This window comes from Amphiura filiformis, chromosome 15 (assembly GCF_039555335.1).
Source record: "Amphiura filiformis chromosome 15, Afil_fr2py, whole genome shotgun sequence".
In the NCBI taxonomy this organism is placed as follows: domain Eukaryota; kingdom Metazoa; phylum Echinodermata; class Ophiuroidea; order Amphilepidida; family Amphiuridae; genus Amphiura; species Amphiura filiformis.
Genome location: NC_092642.1, coordinates 1,294,291 through 1,318,383, shown reverse-complemented (window position 1 = coordinate 1,318,383; position 24,093 = coordinate 1,294,291). Strand labels below are relative to the sequence as shown.

The following is a 24,093-nucleotide window of genomic DNA, read 5'->3' as shown; positions in this document are numbered from 1 at the left end:
GCTGGAATTCTTTATGTAGTAATTCTTTATGCAACATTTAAATCAACATTAACGAAAAAAGATATTTACAAATAGCGAGCATCATCTTACATGCAAGCTTTCACTTTCAATATCGTGCAGGTTTTCAAATTTGAACAAAACCTAATTAAATGTTTTTCAAGAAATAGGTTGTTTAAAAAGAACAAAAAGGATATCATAGAACAAAATATGAAGTCCGTTGACAGTTTAACCATTAGTGCTACGCATTGTGTTGAATGATCTTTCTTTCAAACTTGGAATGAAGTGAATTGGCACATGCGTTATGTAATCGCTCATTTCTTCGCAATCAGTCAACCGATTCCAATAAAATTGGCATATAAGATGCAGAATAAGATGGTCTATACGCTGATGTTTAGATTTTTGGATTTTGATGTCCATTTTTCGACTTACGTCCAAATTCATTTGCCCGGTAATTTTTTCTGAGACACCCTGTATGTCACTACCAAACTTGAGGTGAACCAAAGATTAGTTGTGATGATGACCCAATGATAGGAGTTATACAAGATGCTCAACATGATTCAGCTATATTTACAAGACAACATTGTAAAAAAATAACCAAAGTATGTGTAATGGAGTTATGCACAAAGTGGAGCCTTGCACAAATCCATTAAGGGCTTAAGTGAGCCCTGCTGCCTTGGCTGTTTTACAAATTTCAAAAGAGATTAATTTGAGGAAGGTAAATAACTTACAGTAAACAAATGTAAATAAGGCGACGAAAAAAAGAAACCCTGTTCTACGGGCGGACGGATCTTTCACATAGGGTCGGTCGATTCGGCCTTTTTATTTATTTATTTTTTTTTTTTGGAAATGACCCCAAAAAATCTCCAAAATCTGTAAATAATTTGCAATTTGAAAAAATACAAAAACAAAAATTTGTTCCTGAAATTTCTGAAATTTGGGTCGGCATTCATTTGTACAGGAAAATATTTTTTCCCAATTTTGTTCATAATCTGGGTCGGTCGGAACAGGGTTTTCTTTTTTCGTCGCCTAAACACAAGAATTTTGGACTCTTTACAAAGTAAGATAGTTAATGCAATGCAAGACTAGTATAAATGTGAGAAGGGGACCACACTAATAAGCAGGTGAATGAGATAGGGTTTTCCCCTGTTTTACTATATAAATGCAACCAGAAAAACACTATTGAAACACAATTGAAACCAGTTGAATGAATTGAACCAGTAAAATCAATTAAAACTTTGTTCAACAGAATATTAGACCTGGGAAATAATAAACTACTCCCAATTCCAGAAAAATACAGCACTAATTTTTTTTGGATAAAAAATATCCTGTTTTACCAAATAAAACATGGCATCATTTTGCTAGTTCTAAATGTCAGTCCAAGTCAAATTTCGATAGTTATTCACTTTGTGGGTAAATGAGCCAAATGATTGCTTACAATTGCAGTCACTTAGCATTCAAAATTTGCAGTATGGGCTATGAGTTTGCTCATAAATTTAAGTATTTATATTAATTTTGATAATTGGATATAAAAGATATCAGACAATTTGCTTTCCAAAAATTAAAATGCATAACCTAAAATGAGTCTTTGGACTTGATTGGCACAGCATACGAAAACCATGTTTTTGGCCCTTATTTCCATTAAAATTTGACTTTTATTGCTAGTTAGAAATAAGTAAAGGATTAGGATTTAGCTATGTATCATTTGACAAAACAAGATAATATCTTTGTAATCTTAAAAAAATATTGCTGTAATTTTGTGGGATCAGGAGTAGAGGAGAGACATTAATGCAAAGTATAGGGGTATCTACGTTTACACGTTTCATGTTTAACCGACCGTAAAATGCACTATCCGTTTAGGAAAATCACTAACCGTTTAAACATAATAATAAGTTTTCGGCGAATTTAGAGAACCACTTGACCTACCAGATTGTCTGTAATAAATGCCCGAGGCGTTGCATTTTTCCAAAGGGGCGTTTTATTGAAATAAATTGAAAAAAGTAAAAATAACTTTAAAATGGGGTTAAATTTCCCAATGGTGCTCCTGTAGACAGGAGGGATTTACAAGTACCTAATAATCGCGGAAAACTTTTTTTTAAAGATTTTTTTTACCAGGTTAACCGACCGGATTGTGGTCCGTTTAAACGGCTAGACAAATAACCATTAATTTACACCCCTAATGCAAACTACTCATCTTATTTGTCTTTGTTTTTTTTTGATACAGGGTGATACATCAGGTGATTACAAGAAAATTCTGTTGGCCTTGGTTGGAGGAGAGAAATAACTAACTCACAATGACTTCCTAGCTATGATAGTGTTACATATCAATTATATTGCCTGCACATCTACTGCTTAGCTGTACCTGTACTGAGTGTACTCTTTCTTGCCTGAAGTATATCATCAATACTCACACACACATACATTGGCTTTTAATATAGAACCAATTTGTGAAAAATTACATCGATGTTGACTGCTTGAATACTGCATGTGTCTACGATGGCAGAAGCTCTTAATTGTTAATAAAGAGAGATAACAAAGATTGTAGCAAGGTACCAGTGCCCTAGTAGTGAAATTTTACATGAAGGCGGTCATTTTGGCAGCTATTTCATATGAAAGTGACTCCCGGTAATTAGCCAGTAAGCAGAGTTTCCAAGTTCCCTGCATTCTTCCAGTTCCTCTGTATGGCACATAAAATACTGGATGTCGATTTTTAAACAAACGTGCATCTGGTTATTTTGCATTAAGTATGTCTATTACTCTAAGAACATCAACTTTGAAGCACATTAATTGCAAAGACTGCCAAGGAGGACTTTGCATGGGTCAACAGTTGGGCTTAGCACTGGTCCTACAGATGATACAACGTTGAGTCTGCATCAACTTCAGCTAGTCTTGCTCTATTTGGCAGACCATACAAAGGCCATTTGTTGATGATGTGATCAGCATAGGCAATGGAGTGTCACTAGTGAGGTCAAAGCTCAAACATTTTTATGTTGGATCACTGTTGTACCTGTGTAAGGGAGTTGATGTGGGCTGTACTTCAAGCCACATCAAGGCATATGAAAGTCGCTGCTTTCCTTGTGCTGAGGATTATTTAATGCAACACAGTGCATGTTTCAAGTTCACAGTCCTTGGAGAATGGATGATGCATGCATTGTGGTATTCTTCAAGCCACCTCAAGGCTTGATGGCTTAGTGAGAGTTGCTGCTTTCCTTGTGCTCAGGATTATTTAACACAACACAGTGCATGTTTCAAGTTGACAGTCCTTGGAGAATGGATGATGCATGCGATGTGGTATTTGTTCTGGTATGAAACCAAACTTGTGTATCAACTCAAACAAAAATAGTTCATACTTCAAGCAAGATGGATATTACTTTACCTGTTCTTTCTTAAATGTTATTTTATTACGAAAAGAATGGTTTATAAGGCTATTAATGCAATTAGATAATACTGATCTCGCTGCTTATTCATTTGGTATACATGTATGTATAATTTATTATAGCATGAATATGATTTACAGCATGATCTGTTAGCTTATGCATTTATTAAGGACTATGGTTGTTAAGAAAAGGCCTATTGATTGTGATAAGTTGCAAGTTGTGTGAGTGCAAAAACATATTATTAAGGTTAGCAACTATTTTAACCTGTTGCGATTTGGTAGTTTACAGCATCTTGCGAATGGTAGTGAGCTTGGGAAAAAATTGCATTGGTCATGTCATAGCGAGTGAGTAGAAGAATTTAAATATCACAGATATACTTTGTAGGTCCTGTGGTTCTTGAGTTCTGTTGTAAAGAGGACTGAAACAACAACACTTTTGTAAAATGTACATAACTCTTTAAACACAATAAATCAAGCAAGTGTTTAAAGTATATAATTTGTAGAATGAACTTTTGCAAAACATCAAAGTGTTATTTTTCAATAATATATTGCTTTAGACAATGAAAATCAATTTTTTTTTGGTTGCTTCGACCAACAAAAGATCGCGTCACCTTAAGTGAAATAGAATTGAAAAGTTGCTACATGTAAAAAATAATTAGTTCTATATGCATTGTGCAGCACAGCCAACATAGTGATTATTAGATATTGGTTTTCCCTGTTGCATTTGTGTTGACCAATTCCCCATCCCAAGTTACTCCTTTTAACAAGTACTAGGACTCTTTGGATTTCATTGGTTAATACATAAAGAGCAATTTATGCATTTACTAGGACTCTTTGGATTCCATTGGTTAATATATGAAGCAGCTATGCATGAAGTTGGTTCCTTGTAATAATACAAACGGGAGCTATTGCTAGTCTGTACACATGTTTTTGCATTCACACGGTGATGTAATTACACAGCAATGCAACAATAGAATCCTTAAATCGTACATTTTTTGTTAGCATATTTAATGGTTTACAATTTGACAACTTTTGAGCAATGTGATGCCATGCTATAGTTTGATCAGCTCGTAATCGGCTTGACAATTCGCCAGAAGCATTACAAATTATCATTTAAGTCCTAGTCCATTTAAGGGTTGTGGTCAAAACCTAACAATTCCCGCCGATTACAAGCTGATCATACTATAGGTGTATCATGGTCATATTAATATCAATTATGATTGTCACTTGTTGATCAATATTGTGCTTAATATAGTAAGTCTACTGTATTTTTACTTTTACTAAATATTGCCAGGAATCATATAGTTATTGGTAATTTGGGTGCTATCTAACAGTTGTATAGAGTTTTGTTTTTCACAATTTCTTTTTGATAAGAGCTTTTTTCAATGTTTTTTTGATCATGCAATTTGAAATTTTTAATATGTGATGTGATCAAGCAAAATCAGTTGGAAGTCAGAAATTTTGATTTTCAGATATAGCCAAACAAAGTGAAATAATTTCTTTTGTTGCCTATTGTTTTGGAAACACTTCCAACTGTTCATATCTTTGGAACTAAATGTTCAATTTCAATGGGGTTTCTGTAAAATGTAGCTTTACAAATGATTAATGCAATCATAGACAACTGAAAATTAAACATGCCAACTTGAGACTGATTTTGCTTGATCACACCACATTCCAATAACCTACACAAGCATGTACATGTATAAATACTTTTCAGCCTCAAGCTGGTGACAAGCTTGTGATTGGTTTGTCACAAGCATGCAATTAGCATAAATCACAAACTCATAAATAAGCATGTTCTATGTTTGTTTGTAATTTTTATGACAGTAATTCAGTAAATAGCCTATTTTTAGTGTGAATTTTAATTGATTCACATGAGCAAGTAGAATGTCACTTCCGTGGAATTTCCGTGGCTCATCTAAGCATCACTTCTACAGCACTTCAGTAAATAACCTACTTATTAATTCAGGCATTGAGAATTTTCAGTTTAAAAACTGAATTCAGTGTTTTTTTAGGCAAAATATCCGCAACTTTATTTAATTTCAGCCTGTTTTCGGTACTTTTTGCCCAATTTCACACGCATTTTCAGTGTTTTTTTTTGTAGGAAAGTGCAGTCTTATGCCTGATTACTTATTGGATGCATACCAGAATACGATGAAGCATGAAATGTGTGACACGATCAAGGGAAATGAGTCGGATGTCGCTAATATTGATTTTGAGATATTGGCAAAGAAAGTGTTAAAATTCTTTTGTTTTATGTTGTTTTCAGCGATTGATAAATTGACATAATTTCACAAAGAAAAGTCATATCAACATGGGGTTTTCAGTTTCTGAAAGCTCTAAATGTCCTCTTTAGAAACATGTGTAAAACTCATTTTCAACCAGGGCCGACATGTGACTCATTCCCCTTGATCATGTCACAGTTCTTCAGTGGATTCTTGACATTTTCATAGTTGCAAATGTGTTGTTTTCCTGCCATAGACCTTAAAGAAATTGTATCAATTTCAACATCACAAAAAATTAATGTAAGGTGATATTGAGCTTCAGGCAATGAAAAGAACCCTATTCTACGGGCCCAGCTGACCCAGATTTTGCATTTTGGGGATTTTTAAACAATTTGAGCTGTGTGAAATTGAAAACAGCATGCTTTTTTCTATGTGGATTGAAGTATTCAGAAAATTTTCAAAATAGGCTTGCAAATTTTCAGATTTTTCAAGCTTTCTGTGATTTTTATGGTCATTCATGGTCTTCAAAGAAAAAAAGTCAATCCTGACTGACTCATTGGCAAAAACAGGCCTATGCATGTTGAAAAACAGATGTTGTAGCTTGCAGTAGCTACTGTCTTTTAGAATATACATGCACCTGATAAAACACTCTTTTACCAAATCGCTCAAATGCCCAATTCATTTGTATTATTTTTTGCACACACTTTCAACATGTACATTGAGGTATGCACCTTGGTCTGGGCGGACATTTTATAAATGAATTTAGAAGAGCAGCAACGACACCACTTGGATTACATTCAAGATGTTAAATCTACATCATATGCAAAATTTGAGGAAAAATGAACGAGTCCGTTTTATTTTAGGGCCATTTTTCTCTAATTGGTCTTTACATGTAGCTCTATGGAGAGAGTGCCCGTTGAGGGCACAATAACCCCCATTTTAGGAACAAAAATGTGATTTAAAAAAAACGGACAAGTGCAAATTTTCTAAAATTTTCAGAGTATGTAGTATGAACATGTAGAAATATAATCAAGTAGATGCCTTACCTGCTCTTCTCCGAAAAAATAAAAAGTCCTATACCTCAATGACAATAAAACCTAGGGTATGCAATCAATGTAATAAGCCTGATTATGACTGTCCAAATGTGTAGAATGCCCTCTCTGAAATTATGAAGATATTGTAATTTTTTTGTGTAACTAATTGTTTCATACATGCTTCAAAGTTTTTGCAACTTTATTAATATTGTATTAGTGTTACTTTTGTGAAATAATATTTTCTTATTCCTTTTGTATATAGCTTTGTAATTTTGATCACTTTATCTTTTATGGTAAATGTATTTAGATATATATATAATCATACTGCACTCACTTATCTTGAGCATGATAAACAAATAGTAAACTGAAAATCATGGTGCACTTTTAAAAATATTTATCTCGCCTTTTACACCATTTAAAGATAATAGTATTTTACTGGAAAACAGTGTCTTGAACATGAAATCAGTATCATATTTATACAGAATTCTGGTATGCAGTGTTATTACTAATGCGGGCTCCAAATGTGATATAGGCCTATATACACGTACAACATGGCTGTACATGACTTGTGGATATTATGCCTGTTTTATGTGTATGCAAAATAAGGTCAAGCAGTCGAATAAGACGTTACACTTGATGCACTGCAAATAACTGTACAATTATGATTCAGGATTTTAAGCCACAATTTACGGAATAATGGAATAATATTAGTTGTAACTGTCAGGAATGTTTTCTGTGCATTTTAAGCATAAATACTGAGGTAAAATGGAGGGAATCTTGACAGTTTAACATGGAGCCCTATGGGTGATTTAATGTTGTAAAATTATGACATTCATTCAAAATTGCTCTGTTGTCCTATAAACACAACAAATTTGGCTGATTCCAACTCTGTGTTAATTGGAACATGCGGAAACGTTACAAATATGCCCAAACAAATCTGGGTTGAAACAAATTTTAGAAGTTCATTTTTATATCGTGCATGGCTCTTGAAGTGGGAAATTATGTAACATAAACAGATTGACTACATAACAAGAATGATAATATAATGTATGAATTTGTAAGTAGCAAAACAAATCATGACGTGCCTAAAATTGAAGTACTTCGGAAAAGTATTTATAATCTTTTTGAACCTGTAAATTGTTACCAATTTGAAAATCTCCAAAAGCTCATTCACAAATGTCACCTGTGTTCCATGTAGAGGTTATCCGTGTTCTATAAACTTCATATCCTATCGGCGACTGCTATACCTTGCTTAGGATTTTCAAAAGAAGTACCTGCATGTGCAACCATGACTGTTTCAAAATAGCCCGCCAAAGTCAAGCAAGTAACTCTGAGGTCGTGCATTGAATTGGTTTGAATGAGGAATACTACGGGAACCAGTGCCATGAGTAACATGGATAACCTCTATACTATAAAGCATGAAATGTGTGTGCATAAAAATGTTGCAAATATTGCTACTGTCAAGAATGTGTGAAATTTTCATTCACAAATTTATTTTACTACAACCACTCAAAGAGGTTGATTCATTTTGAGAAAATTTCATGCTGCAAAATGTGGGTTCTTCCCCCACCCAAATCACAACAATGTGACTGGTATCAAGTACCCCAACATTCTATGATACACTTAATACAGTAATATCTTATATTTATGTGCTTTTTAGTAGTACAAATCTTTGAAATCACCAAATTTGACAGCAAAAACAATGTAGCTGACACCCGCTTGCAGCAAATAATCACCACTGATCCCTCTTTAAAGATTTTTTAAAGGGTGTTTTAATAAATATCTTTGAGTGCCAATTATAAAATTAAATATTTGCACATTTGTGACAGGATCAAGAGGAATGAGACTGTATGTTGCCAGTTTTGATTCTGTTTTCCTGTCTGAATAAGCCAAAAAGCAGCCAAATTCACACACTCAAAACCCTTCCTTGCCTGATGATGATCTGAAGGAATTTATGAGCTCTGAAGCAATCTTCAAGTACCCTCCCATGCAGCAGTATTACCATATGTTTCGAACTCCAGTTGTTATAATTGAGATGATTTATATCTTAAATGACAATGTCATGGTGGTGGTTGCATAGGTTGTTTAAATTGGTGTTAATTATTGTATGTTTTGACTCATAGTCTTTCTCATCAATGTTTATCGTTTGAAACTATTGTGCTTGCAGATATGTGCTTGTATTGAATGTGCTTGTATTTGTAGCCGGATACCCACTGTGACTATTTTTGCACACTTTTTAGGTTAAATGTATTGATTAATTGAATGGAGGGGCATAGCTACGTTTTGTGACAACTGGAAATACAAGAATATTTCTTAATAATTTATAATAATTTATATAAAAGGGAAAAAGGATAAAACACTGAGATTTAATATATATTTTTGTAAAGGAGTGTCACCATGACCATGGTGTCTACTTATCTAGTGTTATTGCATACACATGTTTCAATAAAAGATAACAATGCCGGTAGTTATTACGCAATCATACATAAAGAAAGTTTGTTTTTTACACCATGCAGCCTCATTTAGATGTCCCCTCTTCCCCCAAGAAAGGTTCACAGGGCATATGCTTCCCCCTGGCTATGACTCTGACTAGTGGTAAATTACACATCACGCATCTCAAACTTGTGAATAGCAACAAAATGTGATCTTTCAATTTCTGAGTAGATACAACTATATTGTGTATAATTATGTATATATCATTTGTGGCTCTTTTCCCTTTCTTTTAAAGAGAGTATAACTATAAGTTTGCTGGAAGTAAGTATTGCTTGCCATTACTCATCATTGAAATCATATTTCACTCATCCCGTTTTATACTAAAGTTTGTTTGGCTTATAATTGGAGAAAAAATAACTTTGTGTGTTGATATAGAATGGCATGTACGCTGTTGGGCATGGCACTGTTGCGTGTTGCATGATTGGCGCACACTTATGTGAATTTACACGAACGCGAGTTTTGACTTGCTCAGTCACAAAACCCGATACCAATTATAAGCCAAACAAACTTTCAACATCATTGAATAGAATTATGTTTTATGATTCCAAATTTATTGATGTATTTTCCTCCATGTTGGAGTACTTGTTCATGAGGTTCGAAATTTTAATTTTACATGTTTTTCCTGTTAATATAGTAAGACTTGTCGGAACATGTTACTGAGTTAATCCATTTGAAATCCACTGCCCAACTGAGGAATTCCAGCCATATTCTTATTGCAGGCAACTGATTTTATCAATTTCCCACTGCAGTAAAATCTTCCACATGCAGAATGTGGATTTTGAATGGAACAGCCCATTAAGATGTATCAACATTGTATCAAGTACAATTTACATGTTACCATGTATTCTTTCAATGACTCACCAAATATTTTGTAATCTGTGTTTACTGCCAATTTGAATCATAACAGATTGAATATTTGAAGAATAAATTTTGATGAAATAAGAAATATTTATCAAACTTTTTGTGATCTTATTTACATCATACCCTGCACCTGGTGTTGGAATGTAAGATGGGTACAAATGTCTGAATAGATTGGTCATACACTACTAAATTTTAGATCACATCAAATATGGTAGTGATGTTGGTACATATGTCACAGTATCAAATTTTAACAGTTTTCAGCAGGCATGCGATGCAACCGCGAGCATCAATGTCGCTACCAAACTGGAGGTGAATCAAGGTATAGCAAAAAGAGGCCGAATCTATGACACTATCTCATCATTTGCATAGCTGTGACAATGGACTATGCCAGTTGAAATCCATACACCCCATATGGCAGACATGACCTTAATCTCCCACACAAGGAGTGTGAATTTCAAATGGAGTTACTGAATGGGCGACTCCTTCAAATCTACACCCCGTGTGGGAGATTAAGGTCATGTCATCCATAGGGGGTGTATGGATTTCAACTGGACTAGCCCATTTTACCAAAGCAGTAGCCACGTTATCTGGAGCTGATGCCATTCAAGAGTAAACAGGGTTTCCCAAAGCAGTAGGCAAGTAACACTGAAACTTGGTCTAGTGTATCTGAAGTCAAAATCCTTTTAGAAGGTATGTTCATTCAAGAATCAACATGTAACCTTTTTGGGACACCCAGTATGTATGATTTATTGAGCAAAGTAAACTTAAGGGGGTACTACACCCCTGGCCAATTTTGTGCCTATTTTTGCATTTTTCTCAAAAATTATAGCGCATTGGTGCCAAGTAAGATATGTATATTATAGGGGCAAGGACTGCACTGAAAATTCAGCAACTCAAGCCAAGTAGTTATTGATTTATTGATCAAATATTGGTTTTCCCTCATTTTTGACTGTAACTCCACAACTGTTGTCTTTACTTGTCACCAATGCGCTCTAATTTTTTTGAGAAAAAGGCAAAAATAGGCAAAAAAATGGTCAGGGGTGTAGTACCACCTTAAAGAATGCAAAGTATCTTCTACCTCTGGATAACAAATGAATATGACAGTAATCAATTATTAATTTATTTGTTTATTCATAATCTACTTGTTTCATATTACCAATTACAGGTGATAGTTTATTCAGAACCAGCTGAAGTGTTAGGAACCATTTTAAAGTTATTGATTAAGATTAAGTTATTAAGAATAATGAAAACCTGCTAAAGTGTACAGGCTGTATCATAATGATTAGTACCATCAGTTTCCAGTGATTATGGACATGACTGCCACGTCAATATGTAACATGGGGTCTGTATAATTTGTTTATTAAATAAAATCATCATAAACATTCATATAACAATAAATTATTGTCATTTCAAGAGGACCCATGTTGCATTTGGAAGAAGTAGGCTTTTCAATAACCATCAAAACTGATTGGTACGAATCATTTTGATACAACCTGTACAAACCATAGTTTTAGAAAAATGTTAATTAAAATTAAGGCCATATTACCATATTTTAAATTCAACACCAGGATATGAGTATACTGAAATAGTAATATATAAAGCGTGCACCTGAAAAGGTTAAAATGCGTAGTAGAAGTAGTTGAGTTGTTCAAGCTTACACTACAGAGTATAAACTACAGACTACAGGATACATTTTCAAAGGTGCCTGTTTAGACTATTTGTGACACAATCAAGGGAAATGAGTCGGATGTCGCTAATATTGATTTTGAGATATTGGCAAAGAAAGTGTTAAAATTCTTTTGTTTTATATTGTTTTCAGCAATGGATAAATGGATGTAACTTTGCAAAGAAAGGTCATATCAACATGGGGTTTTCAGTTTCAGAAAGCTCTAAATGTCTTCTTTAAAAACTTATGCAAAACAAATTTTCAACCAGGGTCGACATGTGACTCATTCCCCTTGATCATGTCACATTTGTGGTACTCTTTCAAACACTACAATAGGCATTCTCAACAAGCAAGCCATTTTGAAATCATTAACAGACTACATTTGTATGACATGAGTTCACACAAATTATATCTTTATTGAAGGAACAAAAATATGGTGTTTATTTTAAGTCACCATGAATGATTCTAGCATTTAGCTCTAGTTAGGTCCAGGGATAAAAAAAGAATCCACCTGCCCGCACCTCCTCTTTCAAAGCTATGAAGACAAACAATTATTTTTTTTGGCCTAATGTACTTCTATCCAATCAGAAGACATACGTCTATATTAAAAGGGCATTTCGTGATCCACAGCCTCAACCCCCCACTTTTCTCAAAATAAGTTGAAATTTTCATACCACTGAAAACCTCTGGCTACATAATGTTTATATACCAAAAATTTCTTGCAAATTAATTCATTTAGCAAAAATATGGTCAAATTTGAATTTCGTTCTGGTATACCAGAACGAAATTACAACAGTGGCCTATGGAGCCAGGCTATGGAGCAGTGTAATACAAATTATACATAACTCACAAACGCAAAATCAGAATCAACTGAAATTTGGGGAATACGCTTTTTTCGTGTATATCTACTGAAAAATGTCATAAAAAGAGGATGCTAGGATCACAAAATCCTCCTTTAAGGGAAGGGGTATGAACGTATGTACGCATTGACTTGGCAGCGCGCGAGCAGGACGTACTCGGGAATAGCTCCGTCTTTTTAGCGATTTATTTATTAAGTTTTTCAATTCTACGTGTATTTTTATTCATCATCGTTTACCAAGAGAACTTCTGCGATATTTTACTACTGTGGATATTTATATTTGTGAACTTTTGCGTGATTATTTATCTGACTTTTTAAACTGTATACTGAAGACAGCGTGACTGCCATTTTACGGGTAGCAAAATTGGGCGGAGTTTACACTACTCATCACTGACGAGGAAAGCAAAGGAAACCTAATTGTCTTCTACTATTTTCGTTGTTTTTACGCTAGTGGATAATTTGTGTTCATTTAAGTGTCTTTTTAAACTTTTTAATCGAATAACTCCGGGATCGCTGCAACTTACATTGTAAACTACAAGCATATTTTTGCGGGGAAACGCCTACATCACATTACCTCCAGTGGCGGGAAAGGTAGCCATCTTGGATTCCAAAGTGACTTCGCCTTGGATTGGATTCAGTACTATTTTAGTGGTTTGATTCAACTGGGACTTGAAGAGGACATCATCAATAAAGGGAAGTGGCAATTTCTTGTTCGTAGCTTAGATATTTTTAACAAAAAAGACAATTCTCCAGTCTCCATTTTCAACATTGTCTACTTAGCTTGTCATCAAAATGAATCTCCATATCATACTTTACAAAATAACTCTTGGCCTACTACTGGTGAGAGAAACCCTTGGTATGAAAAACTTGAACAGTGCTAAATACAGAGATACCGTTTCACTTGAACAGATAACAAATCAGGGTTTTGTTCATCATAATAAATGCATCAATGGACCGTCCATATATGTAAATGCTTCGAGGGGTAACATGTTGACTCTTAATACTCCTCTCCGCAAGATAAAATCTAAGCCAAACAAACACATTGGCTTGTGTGTTCTCCTTGTTCTGGCAGGTGACATCAGTTTAAACCCTGGGCCAAACACACAGCTGGTTTGTACCACATGTAATCGCAAAATTTACAAAAACCACAGAAAAGTGAGTTGTAATGACTGCCAGGAGTGGAAACATTTCAAGTGTTCTAGCATTGGTGATTTGAATATCTTCAAAGAAATTAGGGATGGTGGAAAGGAGTGGTTCTGCGAAAACTGCACAGCACCGTGTGGCAGTTGTAAGCAGCATGTCCGGAATCACCACCTAGCTGTGGGACCTTGTGATTTGTGCGAACAGTGGTTTCATATTGACTGTATTGGTATGAGTGAGGAGGACTACGATCAACTACTCACAAAATCGTTTGATTGGATTTGTACTGCTTGTGAAACTTCCGGTGGTCAACCAGAGAATGACACTGACTCACCGATTAGCCCTTCGGACCCTAAACATTCTAAAAAGAGAAAGTCTAAAGTGAATGCGCGGGACTCTCTCAAAATTTTGCTCATCAACTTTCAAAGCATTAAAAACAAAAATGCTGACTTTGAACAATTAATCCATCATCATCAACCAGATATCATTCAGGGAACTGAGACCTGGCTCAACAAAGACATCAGTAGCTCAGAGATGTTTCCTGAAAACTACCATGTTTATAGAAGGGATAGAAAAACAGATGACCATGGTGGGGTTGAAAAAAAAAAAAAAAAGGACATCATTGTCACAGAGAAAGACTTTTCATCTGAAGGTGAAATGTTGTGGAATCAAATAGAACTGAAAGGTCAAAGCTCTCTGCTGTTGGGGACGGTATACAAACCAAAGCATGATGACTCACTGACAGTTGATCATCTCCAAGACGCACTGACTGAAATCAACCGCAAAATACCAAATAACAACATTGTCATTTGTGGGGACTTTAATCAGCCAAATGCTGATTGGATCAATTTATGTACACTGCCAATACCATGGGCATGTAAGCGTACAGCTAATAAGTTGATAAATACCACTGTTGAGCATGGACTTGTGCAGTTTGTTACAAAACCCACCAGAGGGAACAACATCTTGGACTTGGTATTTACGAACAATAGCAATATCATTAGAAGTGCAGTGGTTGAACCAGGACTGGGTGATCATGACATTGTTTGTGTGGATCTTGACCTCAAACCAAAGCGGAAAAAGCCCAATAAAAGGAAAGTTTTCATCAGACAGAAGGCAGATGAGAAAGGCATCAAAGAAGATTTTCTTAGATACCAGCAAAGCTGGAAGGACATGAATACCAACACTGTGCAGGAAAAATGGGACTCTCTTGAAAATGAAATCAAAGCCATTATGGACAGACGCGTACCATCTAAAATGAGCTCTACCCGGCATGATTTACCTTGGTTCAGCAGGAAACACAGAAGATTAACCCGCTGTAAGCAGAGGCTTTACAATAAAGCAAAGGCATCTAGATCGGAGAAAGACTGGGAAAGATTCAAAGTGATCCAAAAAACCACTCGCAGAAGTTTGCAAAAGGCAAAAAGGGAGTACATTGCTGATCACTTGTCGGATAACATCAAGGAAAATCCAAAAGCCTTCTGGACGTTTATTAAAAAAACTAAAAGTGAGGAAGTTGGAATCTCTGATCTCAAAGTCGACAACTGTGTCATCAGTGATGCTAAGGGCAAAGCAGAAGCCCTTAAACATCAATTTGCTAGTGTTTTTACTCAAGAAAAAACTGACAATGTCCCCAAGCTTGATTGTGAGAACTATGAAGAAATACCTCGCCTGCTAGTAAGTTCGGATGGCGTGCTTAAACAGCTGAAAACTTTATCTCCAAACAAAGCTCCTGGCCCAGACCAACTGCCATCTTGGTTTCTTAAGCTAGCCGCTGATGAACTTGCTCCAATTCTAACTGAGCTTTTTCAATGTTCGCTGGATGAAGGAATTTTACCGAAGCAGTGGCGCGAAGCTAACATAGTTGGGATCTTTAAAAAGGAGACAAAAGCAAGCCTGAAAATTACCGGCCGGTGTCTTTGACAAGCATTGTTTGCAAGATCCTTGAACATATAATTCATTCGCACATAATGAAGCACCTGGAGAAATTGAACATCCTAGTTGACCAACAGCATGGCTTTAGGGCCAAACGCTCAACAGTTACCCAGCTTCTACTAACGGCTCATGATTTAACCTCAAACCTGGAAAAAGGGCTCACTACCCATCTCGCAATATTAGACTTTTCAAAAGCCTTTGATAAGGTGCCGCATGAGAGGCTTTTGTCCAAACTTCACACTTATGGTATTAGCGTTCACTCCTCGCCTGGCTCAACAACTTTCTCACTAAACGCAACCAGCAAGTTGTTTGTGATGGAGAAAAATCATCGCCGAAAGTGCTTTCAGGTGTGCCGCAGGGAACGGTCTTAGGGCCGCTCCTATTTTTTTTGTATATAAATGACTTGCCAAATAACCTGTCAAGCTCGGTGAGACTTTTCGCCGACGATTGCTTAGTTTACACTGCTGGGAGGGACAACACCCATGTCGCAACTCTCCAAGAAGACCTTGTTAAACTCCAAGACTGGCAGGATAAATGGCTGATGTCATTCAATCCAGCGAAATGTAACACCATCTTAATTTCCTATAAAAAGGAGCCCCAACGCACTCATTTACTTTTTGTGGCGAGACTCTGCAAGAGGTAGATTCCAATCCATATTTAGGGGTTGAAATTGATAATAAAATGACTTGGAGTGTCCACATCAAAAACACAATTAATAAGGCAAACAAGGTGCTCGGCTTTCTCAGGAGGAATTTTTGGTTCTGTACAACCAACGTGAAAACTTGCACATATAATATGCTGGTGCGACCTATATTGGAATATGCCAGTATTGTTTGGGACCCCCATACCCAAATACATAAGCACAGAATCGAAATGGTGCAGAGGAGAGCAGCCAGATTTTGTAGCCGAACTTTAGCAGATACAGCAGTGTCACAGATATGTTAACTAAATTGAACTGGGAAACATTAGAAAAAGAAGAAAGAATGACAGACTTACAATGATGTATAAAATTTCAAATGGACTGGTGGGGTCAAGAGCGAGGATTATCTGATTCCTTCACAAGTCACCAGAACCAGGGGAAGCCATCTTCATAAATATCAAAGGCAACACACCAGACTCAATATCAATAAGTTTTCATACTTCAACCAAACAATCCCAGACTGGAACAAGCTGCCCGGGGAAGTCACAGCAGCATCTACATTAGAGATTTTAAACAAAAACTGAACAATTGTTAGAAGTTCTCAAGTTAGTCCTGTAAGCGCGTCAAGTCAATATAATCTAATGAAGTTGGCGAAATGTGGACAATTTGTCTACCCTACCGGCGACAACCGAAACTGAAACTGAAACTGAAGCGTTTGGACAGTATTTATTGTGGGACATTAGAGCACATCAGACATATCGAATTGCATTCTGAATACGAAGAATGTCCTTCTGATATCAAATAATTTTGTTTTTTTGTGAAATTCGCAATGTAATTCACTTTTTATGGCAAATCATTAAAAATTGATATTTTTGATATTTAACAGTACTTGAAGTAAACTTTATAAATCTGATGATTTATACTTAAAGTGTATGTAGGTGGGATGAAAACTGACGATCAATTGAAAATTTTGACCTTTCAGTATTGAAGATATGGATTTTTTTCCCAAAACACCAACAAAAAAAAGGTCTTTTGGGAAAAAATCCATATCTTCAATATAAAAGGTCAAAATTTTCAATTGATCGTCGGCTTTTCCTCCCAGCTACATACACTTTAAGAATATATCATTGGATTTAAAAATTTATTTCGAGGACTGTTATATATCAAAAATTTGAAAAATATCAAATTTTAATAATTTGTCATAAAATTTGTATTATATCGTGAATTTCAAAAATGAAAATTATTTGATATCAGAAAGACATGCTTCAGTATTCAGAATGCAATTCGACACGTCTGAGGTGCTCTCATGTCCCACAAAAAATACTGTCGAAACACCATAAACGCTCATTCTAGATCCCTTAAATCCATCTATGAATGTAATGGTTGTAATATAATCAGAGGGTAAATGAGGGATTGTTTAACTTCACAAAGTAGTATGGCAAGTGGAATGGAACAATACCTCAGAGTGATTATATTTCTACCATTACACAAATTTATGACGGTATTTATTTTTGTATCACTCATACATAAATGTTATAAATTTCTAAAAACATATTTGCCATCATAGTGAATACATCATGCCTTGGTTACTAGCTTGGTTTGCACACCTGTTAGCAACCCATTGAGTTAGCATTTTGATCATGGTTCAGAACACAGTCGAACCAGTTAAAACCATCAGTTTTGACAATGACATCACACTACAACAGTGAATACTAATTTGTTAACAAAAACATGTTTTGCTATTACATATTTGTATTTCCAATGATTTAAACACAACAAAATTTGCAAATCTCACAAGAAGCAGCCTTTCCTGCATGTACACAACACACATACGTCTGGCTAAGGTGAGAAGTGTCATAATATATTGTGCAGTATAAGCGTAGTTATGATGGTAAAAACTATCAAACAGGGTTTGTTGATATTAAAAATATTGAATGGTAATCAACTAATGAACTGTAGAATTTTTGTATGAGTGATAAAAACATAATATCTACTACTGTTTCATTCAGAGAATTGTAGAAACTATCCTCCTTTGGCAATTTCCAAGGATCAACATCACTTGCATCACCATTCCTCTCATAAATAGTATGACCCAAGTCCAATGTAATGTCCATACTGCATGCTGTTACCCCTCACAGTTGGTGTAGATCAGCAAGGCCGACATCATCTCTCCTTCATGGTCTATTTGAAGAGTTTATCTAAAAGAAAAGAAAAACTGTTAAGTAAACACTGTTCTTTTACTTTTTATACAGCTGTGTTTATAAAACAAAAGAATGTGGTCTATTTTATCTGGCATAAAAGGTTCAATATGTTTCATTTTATGCTTCAACTTTTTTCATTTTGTTAAAACATGCTGACCTTAAGGGGGTACTACACTCAGTGACAAAAGACCATAATTATGGGGATGTGCTGTAAACATGAGTCTCATTTCGGTCCTATCATTTTATAAAAATGGCCACCTTTTAAATGTGGCCAAAAATGACATCAAAATGGTCCAATTTACTTTGTAAATGTGTATAAATTTCTTGGATGCACATCCCCACCCTAACCAAACTTGAGTACCCCCTCCCTTATGCATCAGAGTCTAGCACCATACACACTGATTGGAACTCCATTGGTTGCAAGTCATTGCTATGGAAATCGGCAGCGGCGGCAGCCTAAACCCTGCTGGACTTGCAGCATTTTGCTTTTAGCATTGTGGTCCTGAACCACAGGTTATTGTGGTCTTGGACCACAAGTTGTGGACAAAATTAGATATTTGTATATATTTGTAATCAAGAGAAGGGATAGAGAATTATGAGTACAAATGCAATATTACTACAGGGAGGGAATTTAAAATGGTATTATCAACTGCAACTTTGATCATTAAATGTATAAAAGCAATGAATATTCATGAGATGACCTCACCTGTGCCCTCCTCCATACTGGTTACTGACAGTTGTTGCTTGAGGTGTTGCACTCATTCTTTTAACACTTCCACTCCTGGCACTGCTATGTCTTGACCCACCACGTCTTCCTATAGATCCCTTATGAGATCCTATATGACTCCTATAGGATCCTGTATTACTCCTATAGGATCCTGTATGACTTGCATGGGAGTCCCTGATATAACTAGAAGCACCACTACTTGGTCTACTATGCCCGTCTCTACTGTCCTGTATACCACTATGTCCCACTGAACTTTGATGTGATTGAGTACCACTAGAGGGTCTGCTACCTACAGGAGTATGTCTACCTCCTACATGAGCCCTACTCACTGAGTGTCCACTGGCCGACGAGTACTGACCACCACTGCCTGGCCGACTATTGGAGTTAGAGTGACCATCTATGGATGGTAGGTTAGGATTCTCGTCTTGTCTGAATGCAGCAACAGTGTGTGGCCTTTGATAAGGAGATGTAGCTGTTTGTGGTGGTGGAGTAGCGTAGGGATTTGGAGTCTTGGAGCGGGCATACATTGGAGATGTATCATTATTGTATGGTGTGTTGCGAAATTTATATTGCTTGTTGTAGTCTGGGTGGGTTGGTGATGGATACCTGAATTGAAAAAAAGTTAAAAGTGGATAAGTTAATTGAATAACTAAAGTGTTCTTCATTTCCATTAAACTACATGTCATCAAAATTGAAATAGGAGCACTCAGTCATTGACTCATTTTCAGGACCCAATGATCCTCTTTTGTTGAATATTTCATTCAATATATATCCTGAGGTAAATTTGATAATTTTAAAGAAAATGTAGACAATAATCACATGTTGATAAAATACATGAAACTACAATGGACTGCAGCACAATGTTGAAAATAATCCCAGCTGTTTTACATCACTGATCCTCCCTACTTTTGAGAGATATCCCAATTCCTTTTGACAGAAATGTTCATGTGCCCTCCCTTGCATTCACTCTCAAATTTTGTTCACCTTTATTTTTCTCAAGTTTTTAATTTAAAAAGCTGTTAATTAAGGTATGTTGTTAGCAGGTGAACTATACACATTCCACTCCTGAAGAAAATTTAGAAGCGCCTTATGGGGACCAGTGGCATAACCAGGATTTTGGGAGGGAGGGGAAGGCGTAAATAAATTAACAGCTTCAGGAGAGTGATATGTTAACTCTTCTGCCATTTTCAAAAGTTTAAAAGTTACCCCATACATGTACTTACCATGGTTCCTGCCACCTGTGAGTAAATTTCTCATCTTGTGCTTTACTGAATTCAGATTGCTGTAATTGGAGAAAAAGTGATAATTGACATTCTTTGTGAAACTTCTGAAGTATCCTACAAAAACTTTTTTTTTTATTTACTCAAAAACATTGAATATTGGTTTTAAAGTTATGAAATGAAAACATTTATAAACATTTTGCTTGTGAAAACAAAACAAAAAGCATGAAGATATTTTTAAAATGTTTTGAAAGTGTTATTGTAAAAGATTTTATTTCCAAATTTTTAAAACAAATATTTTACTTTGTTTTAGAATATTTTGCAGCAACTTTTTAAAATGTCTTTAAAATGTAATTGAAATGTTTTATACCCTTCATATCACCAAACATTTATAAATGTTTTCTGGCAACCATATCTAACATCTTGCAAACGGTTTTGAAAACATGCTGGGACTCATTAATCACTTTTTTAAAATATCAAGAGCATACATTGGGACTGTTTCAAAAGTGAATGTTCGAACTTCAATTTAAACTGCACTAAGCAATGCATAACAGACCTGCATAGGGGGCAGGTCTACCCCCTCCTCTAAATGAAAAACAAAAACAGATTTTCTTCCTGGGGTCCCCTACAGAAGACATGTCCGTAATCTTCCACACAGAGAGTGTGAATTTCAAATTTACCTGATTTGGTGACTCTTTGAAATCTACACCCTCGGTGTGGGAGATAAAGTACTACACCCTGCCCAATTTTGTGCCTATTTTTGCATTTTTCTCAAAAATTATAGCGCATTGGGGACAAGTAAGATATGTATATTATAGGGGCAAGGACTACAATTACTGCACTGGAAATTTCATTTCAGCACAGACAACAGTTAAGGAGTTGCAGTCTAAAATGAGGGAAAACCAATATTTGATCAATAAATCAATAATTACTTGCTTTGAGTTGCTGGATTTACAGTACAGTAGTTGTAGTCCTTGCCCTATAATAAACATATCTTACTTGTCACCAATGTGCTATAATTTTGAGAAAAATACAAAATAGGCACAAAATTGGCCAGGGAAATAGTACCCTTAAATCATGATGCACATAGCCCATTTCACTCTATATAAATGTCTTCATATAAGCGAAATATAAACTTACTGTTATTTGGTGACCACTTGTGAAACTTCTCCAGTCTTTAAACTGTGGTATAAGCCATCCAACCTCACCCACAAATGCGCTTCTACGTATTGGTGGCGCTGTTCCAGGTGCCTCACGCCATATGTAATTGATTTCAGCACTCCCTTCTGCAGACATAGTGCCTATTCCAACCATTCTGTCATCAGTGACAACATTAACTTTGTAATCACGAATACCACTGGGGCCTGTCCATATAAAAAAGATGTAGGTTTTAGTTAGTAATTAATTAATATTATGTTGAACCATAATTTTTTTCTGCAAAAAAATGCAATGACATGTTCTACATTATTGTACCTCATTTTTTTTTTCAATATTAGGCTATTCCAGTTAAAATCCATACACCCCTTTGGGAATACATGAACTTAATATCCCACACAGGGAGTGTAGTTTTCAAATGCAGTCACCCATTCAGGTGATCCCATTTGAAATTCACACTCCCTGTGTAGAAGATTAAGGTCATGACTCATGTCTTTCACTGGGGGTGTATGAATTTCAACTGGAATGTCCCATTAGCATATTGCTGTCATGGTGACCTTTTCAATGAAAAAAGATGGGTGTGTATGAACGTAGAGCAAAGGAGTGTTTGAGGTGAAAACTAAATTTAACCTCATTTTAATGAATTTTGTTTCATGGGAGTTTTTGAAAAACTATTTTTGATCAGATTCACATGCATACAATGTTATAAAAGTGGACTCATCTCAAAAAGCAAAAGTGATTTCTGAAAAACATTGGGCATATATTTTTGTTGCGTAACTTTTCATGCCTCTAATGGGTCAGCAAAGTGGGATTAAAACTTTTTGCAAACCTGATAGACACTGTTGTAGGAAAGTGGACTATTCCAGTTGAAATCCATACACCCCCTATGGAAAACATGACTTTAATCTCCCACACAGGGAGTGTGAATTTCAAATGGGGTTATCTGAATGGGTGACTCTATTTTAAAATCTACACCCCTTATGTGGGAGAGTATCTTCCATATGGGTGTATGGATTTCAACTGGCATAGCCCAACTGACTCCTTGCTATTGTAACCCAAGGTATCATATTGACTAAGTTAAAGTAAACTCTTATAAATAAAAGTCAACTCACTTTACAATGCATCAATATGCCTGTTTAAATATTATGACTGCATTCAGACATTACAAACAGATTTTGAATATCTTGAATAAATTAACATGATTAATGGGGAATGCAATTCCTATAAACATCAAATTTTATTTTCAAAATTATAAATTTCAAACTTGATCAGTCTGTGAAGTATCACATTTTTTCTTTTCTGTAATCACTAGAAACATGATGAGGTAATCCTTAAATTTCCATTATTTACCACATCCTAAGAAAAACTGCTGATTATGATCAGCAGGGTATGTCAGACATTTTGAGTGTTCCAATATTTTGATTATTTCCATCTCATTTTCAGATACTTGACTTTTTTATGAAAATAATGAAAGTTTTGGTCAAATTGAAAAGGTGATGCGGGCGGGTGACGGGAAACTAATAATTTCATTACATAGACTTAGTTATCCAAATAATAGGACCAGCATTCCAATGCTTCTGCACTTTTCTACTAGTATACCTTGTTCTGGGTTTATTTTTTCATTTTTGTTGCTGTAAGATTGCAATAATAGATATATTTCTCTACCTCTAAAAGTATCTTGAAATTAGTAAAAATCTGCATTGTAAATCTACAGGAGCTAGTAAGGGGTGTTACTAATTCCAAAATTACCATCTGTTCTGCTGCTTGAAGTAAAGTGCATATTAAAGTATTGTAAATAATGATAAAAGATCAAGTCAAACGAAACGTCTGGACATTTACTATTTTTACTTAACTACATAAAATATTTAATAAAGATATCACCTACCTGTATATAATACCTGTCCTTTGCCCATCGCATGTTTGCCGTTTTGAGTTAACCAAGTTGCATTTGTCCCAACAGAACTTCGAGTTGAAGTTGCTGAGCTGCGCCGCGAACACACGGCAGAAGCCATTATTATCTTGAGTCGTAAGTTATAAAACAATGCAAGATAATTAGTATGTTAACAAGCTTGGTAGCTAAACTGTTATTTTAGTAACTTCCGTTTTCGTGATCATAACAATACATAGGCCTACACATCACACATCGTGACATGGAATACGATCGATTATATTCAATCAATGTCAGAAACTCAAACATTTCTAAAACAAATTAAAGCAAACATTGTGTTTTTACAACTAATTGGCAATATTATCAGGTACATTTCTAACTATTTATTTGTTTTTTGTATCTAACAATGATCTGAGGTGATATTGTTAGTAGAAAAATTATTACAACACAGTTTATGATGAAAGTTGCATCAATTCAATTTCATAAATTAAACACCGAGTTGCTCTGGATTTGAGTTGAACAGGTGGATCGATTTACCGGGACGCATGTTTTGGTTGCTAAGGCCGTTTATCAATAATGTGATTTAGATAACAATAGCTGATTGATAACGGGGTTACACCGGGGTCGCATGTCACAGTTCAATGAATGAGGCACGGGCCTTAAAGTTTTAGAAATT

The 24,093-nt window shown here is 35.4% G+C and overlaps 3 protein-coding genes across 3 annotated transcripts in view; 2 read left to right on the top strand and 1 right to left on the bottom strand.

Annotated features, from left to right (window-relative positions):
• Positions 1-4,770, top strand: part of LOC140171132 (annexin-B12-like) — a 41,026-nt gene extending 36,256 nt beyond the window's left edge. Inside the window, exons 15-16 of the mRNA XM_072194313.1 lie at positions 2,222-3,620; positions 3,991-4,770. Coding sequence (XP_072050414.1) covers positions 2,222-2,281 — 60 coding nt within the window. The 3' untranslated portion in view covers positions 2,282-3,620; positions 3,991-4,770. The remainder of the gene's footprint in view (positions 1-2,221; positions 3,621-3,990) is intronic.
• A 9,538-nt stretch (positions 4,771-14,308) lies between these two features.
• On the top strand, positions 14,309-15,574 carry LOC140172046 (uncharacterized). Its single transcript, XM_072195393.1, has one exon. It carries the CDS (start codon positions 14,309-14,311, stop codon positions 15,572-15,574), a length of 1,266 nt encoding a protein of 421 aa, XP_072051494.1.
• A 2,497-nt stretch (positions 15,575-18,071) lies between these two features.
• On the bottom strand, positions 18,072-23,578 carry LOC140172100 (uncharacterized). The gene is made up of 5 exons (XM_072195446.1): positions 23,415-23,578; positions 21,515-21,738; positions 20,378-20,436; positions 19,134-19,760; positions 18,072-18,424 (listed from the first exon to the last, which is right to left on the bottom strand). The coding sequence occupies exons 1-5, from the start codon at positions 23,539-23,541 to the stop codon at positions 18,421-18,423; spliced, it is 1,041 nt and encodes a 346-aa protein (XP_072051547.1). The 5' UTR covers positions 23,542-23,578; the 3' UTR covers positions 18,072-18,420.
• Between the last annotated feature and the right edge of the window lie 515 nt (positions 23,579-24,093).

Bases quoted from the DNA above. Each gene is read 5' to 3' on its own strand.
- LOC140172046 (XM_072195393.1), top strand. From the start codon at position 14,309: ATGTTGTGGAATCAAATAGAACTGAAAGGTCAAAGCTCTCTGCTGTTG.
- LOC140172100 (XM_072195446.1), bottom strand. From the start codon at position 23,541: ATGGCTTCTGCCGTGTGTTCGCGGCGCAGCTCAGCAACTTCAACTCGA. The intron at 21,739-23,414 runs GTAGGTGATATC...TTATATGGACAG, and splicing joins AGGACAGGTATTATATACAG to GCCCCAGTGGTATTCGTGAT. The intron at 19,761-20,377 runs GTAAGTACATGT...TTTTCAATTCAG, and splicing joins CACAGGTGGCAGGAACCATG to GTATCCATCACCAACCCACC.